Source organism: Lindgomyces ingoldianus (assembly GCF_010093535.1).
Source record: "Lindgomyces ingoldianus strain ATCC 200398 unplaced genomic scaffold BDR25scaffold_38, whole genome shotgun sequence".
Lineage (NCBI taxonomy): Eukaryota > Fungi > Ascomycota > Dothideomycetes > Pleosporales > Lindgomycetaceae > Lindgomyces > Lindgomyces ingoldianus.
In genome coordinates, this window is record NW_022985199.1 from 345,855 (window position 1) to 357,960 (window position 12,106).

General features: G+C 53.0%; 4 protein-coding genes across 4 annotated transcripts; 1 reads left to right on the forward strand and 3 right to left on the reverse strand.

Moving 5' to 3' along the window:
- Positions 1 to 200: 200 nt before the first annotated feature.
- Positions 201 to 765, forward strand: BDR25DRAFT_378688 (uncharacterized protein; the record flags this gene model as incomplete). Its single annotated transcript, XM_033697563.1, has 1 exon — positions 201 to 765. Exon 1 carries the CDS (start codon positions 286 to 288, stop codon positions 763 to 765), a length of 480 nt encoding a protein of 159 aa, XP_033542370.1. The 5' UTR covers positions 201 to 285.
- A 209-nt stretch (positions 766 to 974) lies between these two features.
- Positions 975 to 3,237, reverse strand: BDR25DRAFT_295091 (5'-nucleotidase). Its single transcript, XM_033688824.1, has 5 exons — positions 2,917 to 3,237; positions 2,785 to 2,840; positions 2,098 to 2,716; positions 1,727 to 2,014; positions 975 to 1,634 (listed from the first exon to the last, which is right to left on the reverse strand). The coding sequence occupies exons 1-5, from the start codon at positions 3,182 to 3,184 to the stop codon at positions 982 to 984; spliced, it is 1,884 nt and encodes a 627-aa protein (XP_033542371.1). The 5' UTR covers positions 3,185 to 3,237; the 3' UTR covers positions 975 to 981.
- A 320-nt stretch (positions 3,238 to 3,557) lies between these two features.
- Positions 3,558 to 6,453, reverse strand: BDR25DRAFT_84723 (PSP1-domain-containing protein). Its single transcript, XM_033699140.1, has 4 exons — positions 6,295 to 6,453; positions 5,006 to 6,233; positions 4,222 to 4,876; positions 3,558 to 4,177 (listed from the first exon to the last, which is right to left on the reverse strand). Exons 2-4 carry the CDS (start codon positions 6,216 to 6,218, stop codon positions 3,637 to 3,639), a joined length of 2,409 nt encoding a protein of 802 aa, XP_033542372.1. The 5' UTR covers positions 6,219 to 6,233; positions 6,295 to 6,453; the 3' UTR covers positions 3,558 to 3,636.
- Positions 6,454 to 8,313: 1,860 nt separating this feature from the next.
- Positions 8,314 to 9,424, reverse strand: BDR25DRAFT_84731 (uncharacterized protein). Its single transcript, XM_033699141.1, has 3 exons — positions 8,618 to 9,424; positions 8,477 to 8,548; positions 8,314 to 8,385 (listed from the first exon to the last, which is right to left on the reverse strand). Exon 1 carries the CDS (start codon positions 9,182 to 9,184, stop codon positions 8,753 to 8,755), a length of 432 nt encoding a protein of 143 aa, XP_033542373.1. The 5' UTR covers positions 9,185 to 9,424; the 3' UTR covers positions 8,314 to 8,385; positions 8,477 to 8,548; positions 8,618 to 8,752.
- Between the last annotated feature and the right edge of the window lie 2,682 nt (positions 9,425 to 12,106).

The window sequence follows — 12,106 nt, forward strand, 5'->3', positions numbered from 1 at the left end:
GGCCAGTTTGTCTTTGAAACAATACACAGCCCGCAAGATGCTTCGTTCACACAGTATTTTTGCATCTCGGAAAATCTTCTCGATCCTCATGAACGAGCACTGCCAGCATCAGATACAGCATTGGCGTAGAGTTTTTCTTTGATCTGTATATAAATTGTCTGTTTCACAGTCTGAAGTAAACAGTACATTCAACATCGACACCGACATCTGCAGCTTCTTCAGTTCATCTACTCAATCGTCTACCCAGGCTTTACTTCCAGCATTTCTCTACTCCTCCCAGCCAAGATGGTTTCCACTCTCTTGCTAGGCGTTCTCCTCAATGCCTTCATCTTCCAAGCAGCTCTTTCATCGCCCGTCCCCGAAGTCAACGCTGTTAGCTCGGCTCAGCGCCATACCGCACGACAAGATGAAGTCCTCGGTTTCGTTCCCCCACCCACCTACCAGCCCGGATGGTGTGGTGTGCACGTGACCCAGTACCGGCCATCAGAGGCCGCGGGCCACTACCGCCTCGACATCATCATCAAGGACAATGCGGGCGAAGAGATCGGGGCCCTCAACTACGCAGACTCCTCAAGCGACGTCAGCGTCGGGGTTACCAGCAGTTTGCCGTGGGTTCTCATCCTGACGGCGGGCGCGAGTGACTATGATGCGGTACTCTTCGCCTATGCGGGCCAGTCTTGGGGAAGTAATGACCAACAACATCATTGCAACTTCGGCGAATATGATCGTGGGGCGAGGCAAGGCGACTGCGGGTTCTCGTGCTAGTGCTGTGCATTTCTGGTTCCCGGGTTAGCGAGCCCGTTGTAGTGGTTTACGGCATTACAATTGTGGATATGGGGTTAAGGTGAGGCTACTTGGGTCTTACTGGATGTGCTTGGTGGGGCAATTGTTAGATGGAAGGAGGTTGAATGAACTAGATTTTAGAATAGAATTTACCATGCCCCGAGCGAAATACTCTTTCTTCTACTACTCATGATTCTCTTATTCTCGGATTGGCAATGGCTTTTCAGATACCTCCTTAATCCTTCCCTCCACCCTCGGGGCGACTGCCTTCGTCCACGGAACATGAAATTCCCCTTCGCCCATTTCCTCACACAGACTCGGATGTCCAGGCAATCCCGCTAACCGCCACCATTTCCGCATAACTTTGCGTATAATGACAACTTCCTTCTCCTTCCTGCTAACCGGCGCAGGGTCATCGGAATCTGTCAGCTCGCTATCCGATTCATCCAGCGGTGTCTCGGTACCCTCTGAGTTTCGTGGCTGCTCCGGCTCTAGAACCGGATGTGTCTTTTGCAGATTCTCTTGAATATTCGTCCAACTCCGAGTTAAACTCGGACCCCACATTTTCCACTTCCCAAGGACTTTGAGAGACAGGAAGTATTGGCGTAAAATTGTGGAGATGAGGACGCCGTTTTCTTCGGAGACGATTTCTTTGGCGGTACCACCTTCTTCTTCGATGAGAAGGGAGGTGTATCCGTCTTTGCCACGCCCCATGTAGCCTCGTGTGGCAAGGACGTATTCTTTTTCGAGGTCAAGAGGGCCATCGCCAACTTCCACGCTGAGGATGCGGGACATGGGCTTTTGGGAGTAGTCGGCTATGAATTTTATGTTGGAGACTTGGGGGAAACGGCCTTGAGTGTGGAGTCAGTATTAGCATCCATCCATACCCACCTCAGAGCTCGCCCGCCCGCATGTTAAGGCTGAAGAGAGACTGTCTACGCACCTTCTAAAGCAGGATAATTGCTCACGCCATTCTCCAGCGCCCCGAGGAGCGCCTTCCCTGTGACTTTGATAACGACAACAGGATCCTCAAACGGAAAGCAGTTGACGATATCGCGGAGACGTATCACGCCAGGCGGATAAATCTGATCGCCTCGAATCGTGCCCGCAGCCATGATGCAGCAATCTGCTTGGTAGTAATAGCGCATGAGATCGCAGACGAAGTTTCCATAATTAGACTCCTTGGTGCGGACAGTGGTGAAGCGGGCATCCAAAGGCGCGGCTGTGTAGCCTGTAAAAGAAACCACCATTAGCAAATGGCTTTGGAGAGTCCGGGAGAGGGAGGCAGGGAATCAAGGACGAATGGACTCATACCAATCGGTTTATCCAGCTTGGTCTTCAACGCCCGAGTCAACTTCTCCACCAGCTCCTCCGCTCCTGGGTCTTTGGGGATACTGCTCACAATATCTCTCCTCACGATCTTGAAGTCCCACTTCTTACTTCCCTCCTTCCTCCTTACCTCAATATGGCTCAATTGCTTGAAGTCGGTGCCAGACCTGAGCACGTGCGTGCCATTAACAAAGTTGTGGGAATAGTAATGGTCATGCCCTCCAAGTATGATATCGACCAAGCCATCTGCCGTCAGTTCAGCAAGTTTGTTATCATTCGGCTCGCGCTGATGCGTAACAGCGACCACAATCTCAGCACCCTGTTCCCTCAGCCCAGGAACCAGCTCCTTCGCCGTTGCAGACGCTGACTTGTATATCAGATCTGGCGGGAGGGAATTGATAGTGTCCAACCACTCTCGCTCTGCCAGCCCAATTACACCAATTTTTATGCCGTTCGAAGACTCTAGCATCACCGTCTTCTTCGCGTTTCCAAGAGGCTCGTTCTCGCCAAGCGCGGGGTCTAGCACGTTGGCTAACAGCCAAGGGAAGTGGCATTGGGAGGTGAGGTGGCGGTATTGCCGGATTCCGAAGTCGAGATCGTGGTTCTAGGAAGGAAGGACTCGTTAGTGCCTACAACGATGGGATGCGGATTCCAGAGTGGGGTCTAACGCACCCCGACACACGCGACATCAGTCCCAATGCCATTGAGAACTGGGACCATATGGCTGCCTATATATTTCACGCTCAGAACCACACTCTAACCATATTACTACAAATTGTACTTCTCGTCGGGGACTCAAACTACCTTTAGTCACACTCGACTCCAAACTTGGATTAAACGCGTCTCCAGAGAAGAAGGTGAGCAATCTAGGCTGATCCTTAAACCTCTCATCATTGCGGTAGTAATTACACAGGTATTGGAAGCGTGAAAGGCCACCAACAGGCTCCGCCGACGACGCATCAACGTGGTAAACATCGTTGTAATGGAGGAATCGGAGGTCTGGCGGGGTAGCGGGGTCGCCGCTTGAGAAGATGACCTGCTCTTCGGCTGGCGGTGCTTCGGGAGGAGCCATTCGTCGATCTTCACCCAGAGAAAGATTCTCGAGGTCGAATGTAGGGAAATTCGAATCTGAGCGACTGGAGTCAGCACACGACAGCCAGGGGGCGGTGAGTTCACGCATTCTTGGCATTATGGGGTTCAGCTGAGTTCCGAGGTGCACGGTCCACCAGGAAGCACGCAGATGCATGATCAATACGGGCGTCATTCTACAAACCCGTTGCCATTTTTTAAGCGAGGATCTAGAAGGATCCCACATCCCTATAAGAAATAGAGGAAATAAAAGGATAGGGCAGGGAGGGGGGAAATAATTGTCTACCGCTCAGAAATCGCCAGAAAATCCCATCCCTCTCCCCCATTCCCAAAAATCTGCAGCCTTACCTTTCTGTTACCAGAATCCCCACAAATCACAGAAGTCAGAAGTCAGAAGTCAGAAATCAGAAACTTTTGTCCAGTACCAGAATCCACTCAGTTGAAAGATAAGTTCTGCATGGCAGCAAGAACTGTCGGGTCGTAGTAGCCGGTGCTTGCAGAAGCCGGTGGGTAGTAGCCTCCATAGCCCATAGGGCTACCACTGCCAGTTACGCCCGGGTAGCCCCCAGCCGGGACCGGGAACGGTGAGTACTGACCATGGCTCCAGGGCTGTATGGCGTACTGGTTCTGGCCGGTGTAGGCCGGTGGCGGCTGGGCGTATGGGTATGTGTACTGCTCCTCAAAGGCTTGGGAGCGAGCAGTGGCGCGACTATATTGTTGCTGACCAGAGCGATAGGTGCCAAAGCCAGGTCCGACTGGGACCGATGGGTGCTGAGCAGTAGAATGCAAAATGGCTCCTGGGCCAATGGCAGACGGTGGTGGAACTTGCATGAGTCCGGCTGGATTCACAACAGAGGCTGGGTTGACTGCTGACATCCAGATCCGGATCTTGTACTGTTTGAAAATGTCGACAACAAGGTCGTTGAAGTTGACATAAGACTCGGCGTAATAAAAGAATGTCAATTTGTTGTGATCCCTACTTTTGTTAGCATACCAAAGTGGAAAGGCTAATGTACTTACGCCTGAAACTCTGCATCTAGAATCTCCATCGGCAGCTTGTGCTCCACCGCCTTGGTGGCGGCGAGACGCTTTGCCTTGGCTTCCTGCCCCTCCTTATCCCTCAACGCCGTGATCTCGTGTTGCTGGGCCAGACGCTTGATCATGCGAGGTTTTGCGTCTTGGTCTTGCTGGGCGCCCATGCCAGTCAGGGCGTTGCGGTCGAAGGTGTTTGCGAACCCTTTCGCGCGAGCGAGGGCTCCGAGCATTCCGGAATCAGTAGAGGTACCAGCTAGGGAGTATTGAGAGAACATGACGAGCCAGCGGAAGTGCTCCTCGTTCGCCTCGGCCTTGAACTTCTTTGCATCTTCCATGGAGATGTCGGCATGGGTGACTTGGCCGAGGTCGCAGCCACGGTCTCCTTCGGTGATGACTAAGTCTCCGCGACGAATCTCCAGGCCCGTGTTTGCGTAGAGGTAGTATATATCGGCTCGAGAGCACTTAAAGGTGACGACGAAGAGACGTCGAGCTGGGCGACCATAAGCGGAGGGGATGAAGTAAGGGTTTCCGGTGGCGGAACCAGCACTCGTCTGGTGAGAAATGGGGTTCGGGTGGGACGCGGATATGGAGGACGCATTGATCGCGCGAGAAGCAGGGCCATATCCGGTGAAGTAGGCCTCTGCGTATGACAAGAAGTCAGTGTGGATTCCATCAAAAGCACTTTTAGTTAGGGGAAAAGAATCGACCGAAGTCTGAGAGAAAAAAAATTGGTCTGCGTGCGGACCGTGAGTAAGAAAATCGAACTCACCAGCATCGAACTGGTCAAGCGGCGGGATGGCAGGAACGAGGGATTGTGAAGACGGGCCTGGGGTAGCATCTTCATCTTCCTCGTACGTATTTGCCAGAGTAGGCGTTTGGAAAGTCGTGTTGTGCGTGCCATAGGTCGCGAATGAGTGACGACGACCAAGTGTCTCCATGACCATGCCCAAGCCGTCGTCAGCGGTGAGCCAGTCCGGAGCATTGGCAGTGTTGGCCGCCGATGACTCTTCAGCGTCCGCGTCGTGCGTACTCATGGCGCCGATATGCTCGCTGTAACGGCGAGTGAGAGATGGGCTACCTCCTTCCATAGAAGAAATGTTGTCGTCCTCCTCGTCGATGGCGTAGTCGCTCTCTGGGCGCGTCATGGCTCGAAGATATTGAGCTGTCTTGGGATTGACACGACGCGATGGGGTGGGAGAGCTTGTAGAAGGCGCGCGGTTGCGGGCACGAGTGTTGGCAGCTTGCTTCAGCAAAGCGTGCTCAGCCTGCTTCTGCTGTTCTCGCTCCCAGTAGCCTGGGGGCAGACGCAACCCGCCTTCGGATCCGTTCGAACTCTCGACCTCGTCGAAGTCGTCCTCACGGAGCTGTGAGAGCGATTCCCCAAGAAGGCTGGGCTTGGAAGGGCGATGGCGAAGAGATGTGCGGAGTCGTGAGGTGAACTGAGAAGTGGGGTTGTCAAGATCAGGTTGACCGACACTATAAGACTGAGAGCGAACCGATTTGCGGATCGGGTTTTGTTGAAGGAGGAAACCGATACCATCGTCAGCTTCGGTGGTCTCAGGTGAAGGAAGAGACTTCTCGTTGCCTGGCAACAGAGAAGTCGGTGAAGGTAGAACCTCCTTGAGACGGGTACCGCCTTGGGAAGAAGTAAAGCTGGAAGTGTTCCACGGGAACGCAGACGTGCTCGGGCGAACCTGGGATGGCAATTCAAGCGACGGGGTCGTTGGCTGAGATCCAGGTCCAGCGAGAGAAACAGATGGCAGAGAGAACTTCCGGTTAGGTTGGATATCTTGGAGCCATCCAGATGATGGTCGGCGAGTGGCTGTCATCTGATTGGACGGGAGAGGGCGAGTAACTGGAGGAACGTGCTCGTCATCGGAAGATGCCAAGGCATCGCTGTCTGGGGTTGGGCGCCGCATCTGGACTTTTGCCTTCTCAGCGAATGACAAGTTGCCTGCAGAAAGGTTTCCCTTATAGGACATGGTGCAAGCAGTTCTCTATAAGAGGAGCTAAGGTTAGAGCATTGCTAGGACGTTTTAGATGGAAATGCATGCGTACCTTGCGGGAAGAAGAGAAGATATAAAAGATGTATGCTGCTAGTTCACAACTTGTCCACCGCACAAATGTGGTTGGTGATGAGTACAGTTATTGTGCAGGGTGCTGTAAATGTAGAATGCTCCCTGCAGTACACTGTGTATGTAGAACAACTCTCGCCTGTACATGCAAAGAGCCAGCCGGTTAGTATAGACCTCAAGTAGTGATGGGGCGATAACATGACAAAACAGAAGAATGTTAAGATGGTGGAGCTCGATTGGGGCAGCTAGGACGTGTCGGGAAAAAGTAGCTGACAAACGACTTACTGTGTATGCCGATATGGGTATGTGTAGGGAGAACTTCTGCAACGTCGCAGGGAAATGCTACTGTTGGTCTTGGAAAAAAGGATATTGAACTGAAAGACCTCGATAGTATCAAATGACAAAACCAAAGGAAAGGACACGAATGACCAAAGAAGGGAAACGTGTAAGTTCACCTGCCACAGACTGCTGGGAGGTCAATGTCTCTGGACTGTACTTTAGGACGTGTCGCAAAGTTAAAGGAGTGGACTTACCTAACAGAGGTCAGTCAGAGGCAGCAACAGAGATAAGCTCTGATGGATGCGAGGCTGTGGGGAGGGTTGAGAAGGGTTGGTGAGAAGGTGGAGGAAGAAAGTGAAGGAGGAAGGAAGGCAAACACCGTAGGTGGATGAGCAGAGGGGGTCTTCGCGACACGCCAGCTTACTAGTTGGCTTGGCGGCGAAGGGACGCTGACTGTCGAGCCTGCAGCAATTGATGAAGAAGAAGTAGTGTGGTAGTAAAGATAGTAGCAAAAGTGCGGCGGGGACCAGAAGTCTGTGTGTAGAAGGGTTGTCGAAGGTGGCCGAGAGAAGAATCGTTGGCGGAGGTCTTTTCTAGACAGGGCAGGAGCAGCTGTGGGCGGTGGTCCTGGCGGTCTTAGATACTCTGGCACTCCTACGTCCTGCGTGCTCGCGACAGACAAACGGTGGATTGGCGATGGTGGAGGGGGCGGTCAGGAGTTCCAACTTGCGGGAGTATTCTCGTCGACTCACGCGCCAGGATGTCGTCAGAAGAAGGGCAGTAGTCTGCGGTTGGGCGGTCTTGTGCGCTCCCACGTCCTGCGTTTCCACGATGTTCAAACGGGGTGGGGCGGAAGTGGATGGAGCGGTCAGGGTGTTAGGACGTGGCCAGGTAATGCTGCCCGATGACACCCCCAGTGCGGAGCAAGAAGCAGTCGGTAGTCAGGCAATTTGATAGATATCCAGGCTTGCGCGCTCACGATATCAGAAGAGATGGGGGGGAGCGGCGGACGCAGCGGGCAGGCTTTTAGCTCCCGGTTACCAACTATCGTGCTAGACACAATCTTGAGCGAGCAGATTCCTGCAAATAGGAGGTCTGGTAGACTTCTTCGTTTGGTGTGCTTATCGTGAAGCCCAAACGGTTGCTAGGGGCGCTCGATCAGCAGCCTGGACTGCACAGACGCGGGTAATTACTGTCGACCATATACTGTCTTAGTCGAGCACAATGTAGAAACAGAGATAGGAATGAGAAAAGGAGATTGTGAGACTAGCATTGAGCGCTGAGAAGCATTTGCCTGAGTAGAGAAACGAGAATTGTGCTTGCAGGGTATGTTGTGATGCTGTGGTGTTGAGAGAGACTGCCTTCTGCAAGACTTTCACGCTCAACCCAGATCCTCACTCCCACACGCCACGCTCCAGCAAAGTCGGCCCTACATGTAATAGAGTCGCCTTATGACAGGGCAAAGACATGCTTCGATGACGAGGGGAGACTTTCGCGACAACTGCTATGCCCTCACCATAAAGGGGATAGCCAAGCCTCTGCAGCGCGCCCCAGCCTCCTTCAGCCGACGCGATACCCCACGCGACCCAGGACACTCAGAAGGGGTTACAAGGAGAGGATAGACGGTGAGATGCAGCGAATGCAGCGAATGCAGCGGTAAAGAAGCTCAACGGCGCGGCTTACCTAGGTACAGGGAAATGTCTTGAACAAATTAAACACAAATTCCGGGATATCTCGAGAGCGAAGACCGTCTATCAGATCACCAGCAGTATATCCTATTGCATATGATTCAGCGCTACATCCCCGAAACCATTTTGTTAATTCCAACAAGCATCAGGAACGACAGGGATGAGAACGGAGGGGAAGACGAAGTCGGGTATGCTTACCAAATCTAACCACAAACACTGGGTATATTCGTACGTATAGTATATCAAACAATTTCGATACCCAGAAAAGAGCTGGCGCGAAGAGTGAGCATCCGAATCACAAAACCAAGACGCTTGATCGATACTCCAGGGGTGGCGTACCTAAAACGAAGACCAAATGAAGAATGCGCCAAACTCTTGAGCCAATCTATCCCTAGTCTTTGCGCAGAATCGTGGAAGAAGAGACGGATTACACTAGGGCATAAGTCGTAGCATAGGAGTGTACAAACCCAGCGATCAGCGAGAAAGCTCCGGACAAGAAAGAATGTGGGGAAGCGCCACTGTTCTATCTCGAGAGGGCGTCTCGTCGATCCACAACCAGGTCGAGCTGCGCAATACTCTCCTATTGAATCTGGCACATCGTCGCTCTATGTCCCGAGCGACAGAGGGGGAAGAGATAGACGGCGAGGACGAGGGGCCACAAAGACCGGATGGATATTGCTGGAGGTTGGGATCCTTGGCGGGTGGTTCGATTCCTCCAGTCCGCAAGAGCTGTGGAGAGAACACCAACAGCCACGGGTGGCACACTGCAGCTCCTTCGCGCTCTTCAGCAAAAGAGAAGAGTCGAGGAAGCAAAGCAGAGCGATAGCCTTGGGATGGTCCGGTGGCAGACGAAGCGTGGCTCCCAGGCGCGAGGTATGAAAAAAGGCCGTGAGGCAGGACTCTCATCACAGAGGTGGACAGAGGTCGGACGCGCAGACTTCAACGCCTTTGAGGCTTGCTGCAACTTCGGCCAGGCCAAGGATCAGGGGCTTGAGGTGGCAGATGCGCAAAATGCGGAGACGGCCAGGCCAACTGCAGGCTAGCCCTGCACAATTTAGAGACGAACTGCTGCAAATTGAACTCTGCTGTTGGGGGTAGCGAGACCGCGGTCCAGGGGCGCCATCAGCGAATCATAGGCCACGGCCATGCGTATCGTAACATCCTTCAACCACCTCGCCTTCTTTTCCTCATCAAAAATCAGTCGTGAGACTGTCTCTTAGCGGCCGGGACTAGGATGCGCTGTGCTTTCAGCATTCAGGGTCTGGAGACTGACCCCCTCATCTGCTTTCTCGGCTGCGTCCGACCCCCCATTTCCTCTTCTTTGAATGCTTAATGCCTGCTGCACGCCATTCATGTTCGCTTCAAGCGCCATCAACGAGATCCCGGTCGGCCTGTGCGGAGACAATGACCAAGCCATGGAGAACTGGAAGCCCATCTGCAGTGGACAAAGCAAATCACGCGCCCCTTCGATGGCCAAGTACGAGAGCTGTTTGACTTGCTCGCTGCTGGATTCAGCCTGGTCCCCGTCGGCGAAGATCCTAAAGCCACGTTCTGTGCTTCTCTGCGAGCATTTATCATTCGCCATCTGAACACCACGAATGCAAAATGTTGTGCTCGAGCAACTGTTCCTGGACCTTGGCATGAGGGCTGCGGCAACGGGGCTTTGTTCAAGACCTGCTGGGAGCTTTTCAGCTGGAACCAACATCGAGTTTTGTCTGGTTGCGGCCTTTTAAGCACAGCAGAGACATGGCCCCTTCTCGATGCTCGCAGCAGGCTTCTTGCTTGGAGGATTGTTCAACCCCGCATTTTCCTGCAGAGTATCAACTTTATTCTGATCAACCGTAGCTTTTCGGGGAACTCCAGTCAGCCAATGGTGCGCTTGTGGTGGTGGCCGCCTAGCTTTGATTGTTACCCTTGTGACGGTATTCAAGGCATTTCCTTTCCTGGTGACAGGTAGGCATTAAGAGGTCCACAGGTTCTTTTCGAGCGCACAGTCTAATGTGGAGGGGTCCGTGGAGAATTCCAGGGGTATTCCAAGTTCCACCTCTCAAATTCCCTATGTCGATTTCCACATCTTTCCAAGTCTCCAATTCCCTCATTTTCAACTCTCCAGTTTCTTCATACGATGTTGTTCCATCTCAGAACGATTCAATTGTTGACCTGGTCCCGTCCTGGGGCATGGGTCTTGGAGCAATGCGACCATTGTCGCTTGGCAGGCTCCCAGTTAACCGGGCTCTATCTTCAAGTTTTTTTTCAGGGCTTTAGGAGTGGCACAGCGCTGGAAGGGATTCATCTTCCTTTTTCCCGCTGATGTCCACCCATGAATATTAGATGTGTCCCAACGAAGAAGTACCCTTCCCTCCAGTAGCTTCTTGTGTGACGTCTTGTTTCGGCAGCGGTGGCTTCGCATAGCGTCGCCTGCAGGATCTGGGTCGTTTAGGCGTGGTGCTGAAGAACTCAGACGTATCGACGGCGTGCCGCTCTCGCCAGGGACCAATCGTTTGTGGCTAATGTCAGGCTGTCTCTTGCATGCGGGAGGTCAACACGGTGTACAGCCGGCGCAGGGTGTTCTCAGCTAATGTGTTCGCAGGATATAACGTCGTCTTTGGAGCAGGGTCTGATGGCCTCGCCGGTGCCATTGTGTGGCGACGATGCGGCGATCTGTTGGGTGCTTCGTTTGGTGGTGCTGACCTCGGTGGTGGACTCGACAAGCTCATTGAGTCTCACCAAGGGGCCCTCGTCAATGGTTGATCCATAATGCGGAAGCAAAATGCGTGAAAAGAGGCTATAGGGAAGGCATATTAGGGCGGTGGGCTGGGGTGAGGTAAGTCAGGGTGCCAAGTTGTCTGGCGGCCAAGGTAGGAGATTGATGTGAAGAGGGAGGCTTGTAGAAAGCTTTCAACGTCCGCTACACCCCCATTTTAAGGTGCAATTCACTCATTTGCAGGCAGAGGCCCCCCAATAGGCCTGCAAAACTCTCTTGTGTTCTTGTAATGCAGCTAGAGGGACCCTCTTTCTTCCCTACCTTGCTTTTGTTTAGAAGCTTGACAAAGTTGTCTAGGACACTTCTTTTATGTCTACTCAGCATAGAAGCACAATACAGGCATACAAGCTCTCTCTCTCTCTTCGCTGGACGCCTTTCTTAGAGAACCTCTTCGCCGTCCCTACCCCATGCCGCCAACTGCAGCAAGTCGCAGCGTCCTTGCCTCCGCTCAGCTCCCCCATCGAGCTCTCCGCCTCTGCGTGGTCCTAGAGTGTACCTTCTATTGATAGCAAATGCTCATTAGAGCCATGCTGCTCGACACCTATAGCGCAGCCAAGATGGCATCGACAACTAGACAGACCAGCTCCGGCATTGCCGCAGCTGTCCTGCACACCACTAGTTTCCCACCTCCGCCTAGCTCCCCCTCGAATTGTCCGCCTCGATTATCTCCTGGAATGGGCCTTCCGTTGACCACATCTACCCACCAGGGCATACTGCTCGGCATGTACTGGATAAGCTCGGGAGGGCTTTTTGCATTTTAAGAGAAAACTCTAGCATCGCTGCAACTCGCCCCAGCCCCAACACACCACATCCGCAGAGCCAAGAAACTCCGACGCGAATACATTCTGATGACCAGGCAGGAAGGCGCAACAATATGCCCATTCAGGAGCACTCCTTCACTCCTGAGGAAAGACATCCTCCACTTCCGCTGTTTAAGTGCACAATGCCGCCCTACATTTTCACAGTCTTTCAACATCAAGCTGCGAACAGTCTCAAGCAATCTATCAAGCCCCTGAACTTCGCAAGCCGTAATGGGGCTTCTACCTCCAGTGACGACTTCACTC

What these genes read in the sequence shown, in the direction of transcription:
- BDR25DRAFT_295091 (XM_033688824.1), bottom strand. Translation starts at nt 3,184, where the DNA reads ATGGCTCCTCCCGAAGCACCGCCAGCCGAAGAGCAGGTCATCTTCTCA. An exon ending in CAAGCTGGATAAACCGATTG is followed by an intron (nt 2,015 to 2,097) that starts GTATGAGTCCAT and finishes TTTCTTTTACAG; the next exon opens with GCTACACAGCCGCGCCTTTG. An exon ending in CAATTATCCTGCTTTAGAAG is followed by an intron (nt 1,635 to 1,726) that starts GTGCGTAGACAG and finishes TCCACACTCAAG; the next exon opens with GCCGTTTCCCCCAAGTCTCC.
- BDR25DRAFT_84723 (XM_033699140.1), bottom strand. Translation starts at nt 6,218, where the DNA reads ATGTCCTATAAGGGAAACCTTTCTGCAGGCAACTTGTCATTCGCTGAG. An exon ending in GCTTGACCAGTTCGATGCTG is followed by an intron (nt 4,877 to 5,005) that starts GTGAGTTCGATT and finishes TGTCATACGCAG; the next exon opens with AGGCCTACTTCACCGGATAT. An exon ending in CTAGATGCAGAGTTTCAGGC is followed by an intron (nt 4,178 to 4,221) that starts GTAAGTACATTA and finishes TAACAAAAGTAG; the next exon opens with GGATCACAACAAATTGACAT.
- BDR25DRAFT_84731 (XM_033699141.1), bottom strand. Translation starts at nt 9,184, where the DNA reads ATGAGAGTCCTGCCTCACGGCCTTTTTTCATACCTCGCGCCTGGGAGC.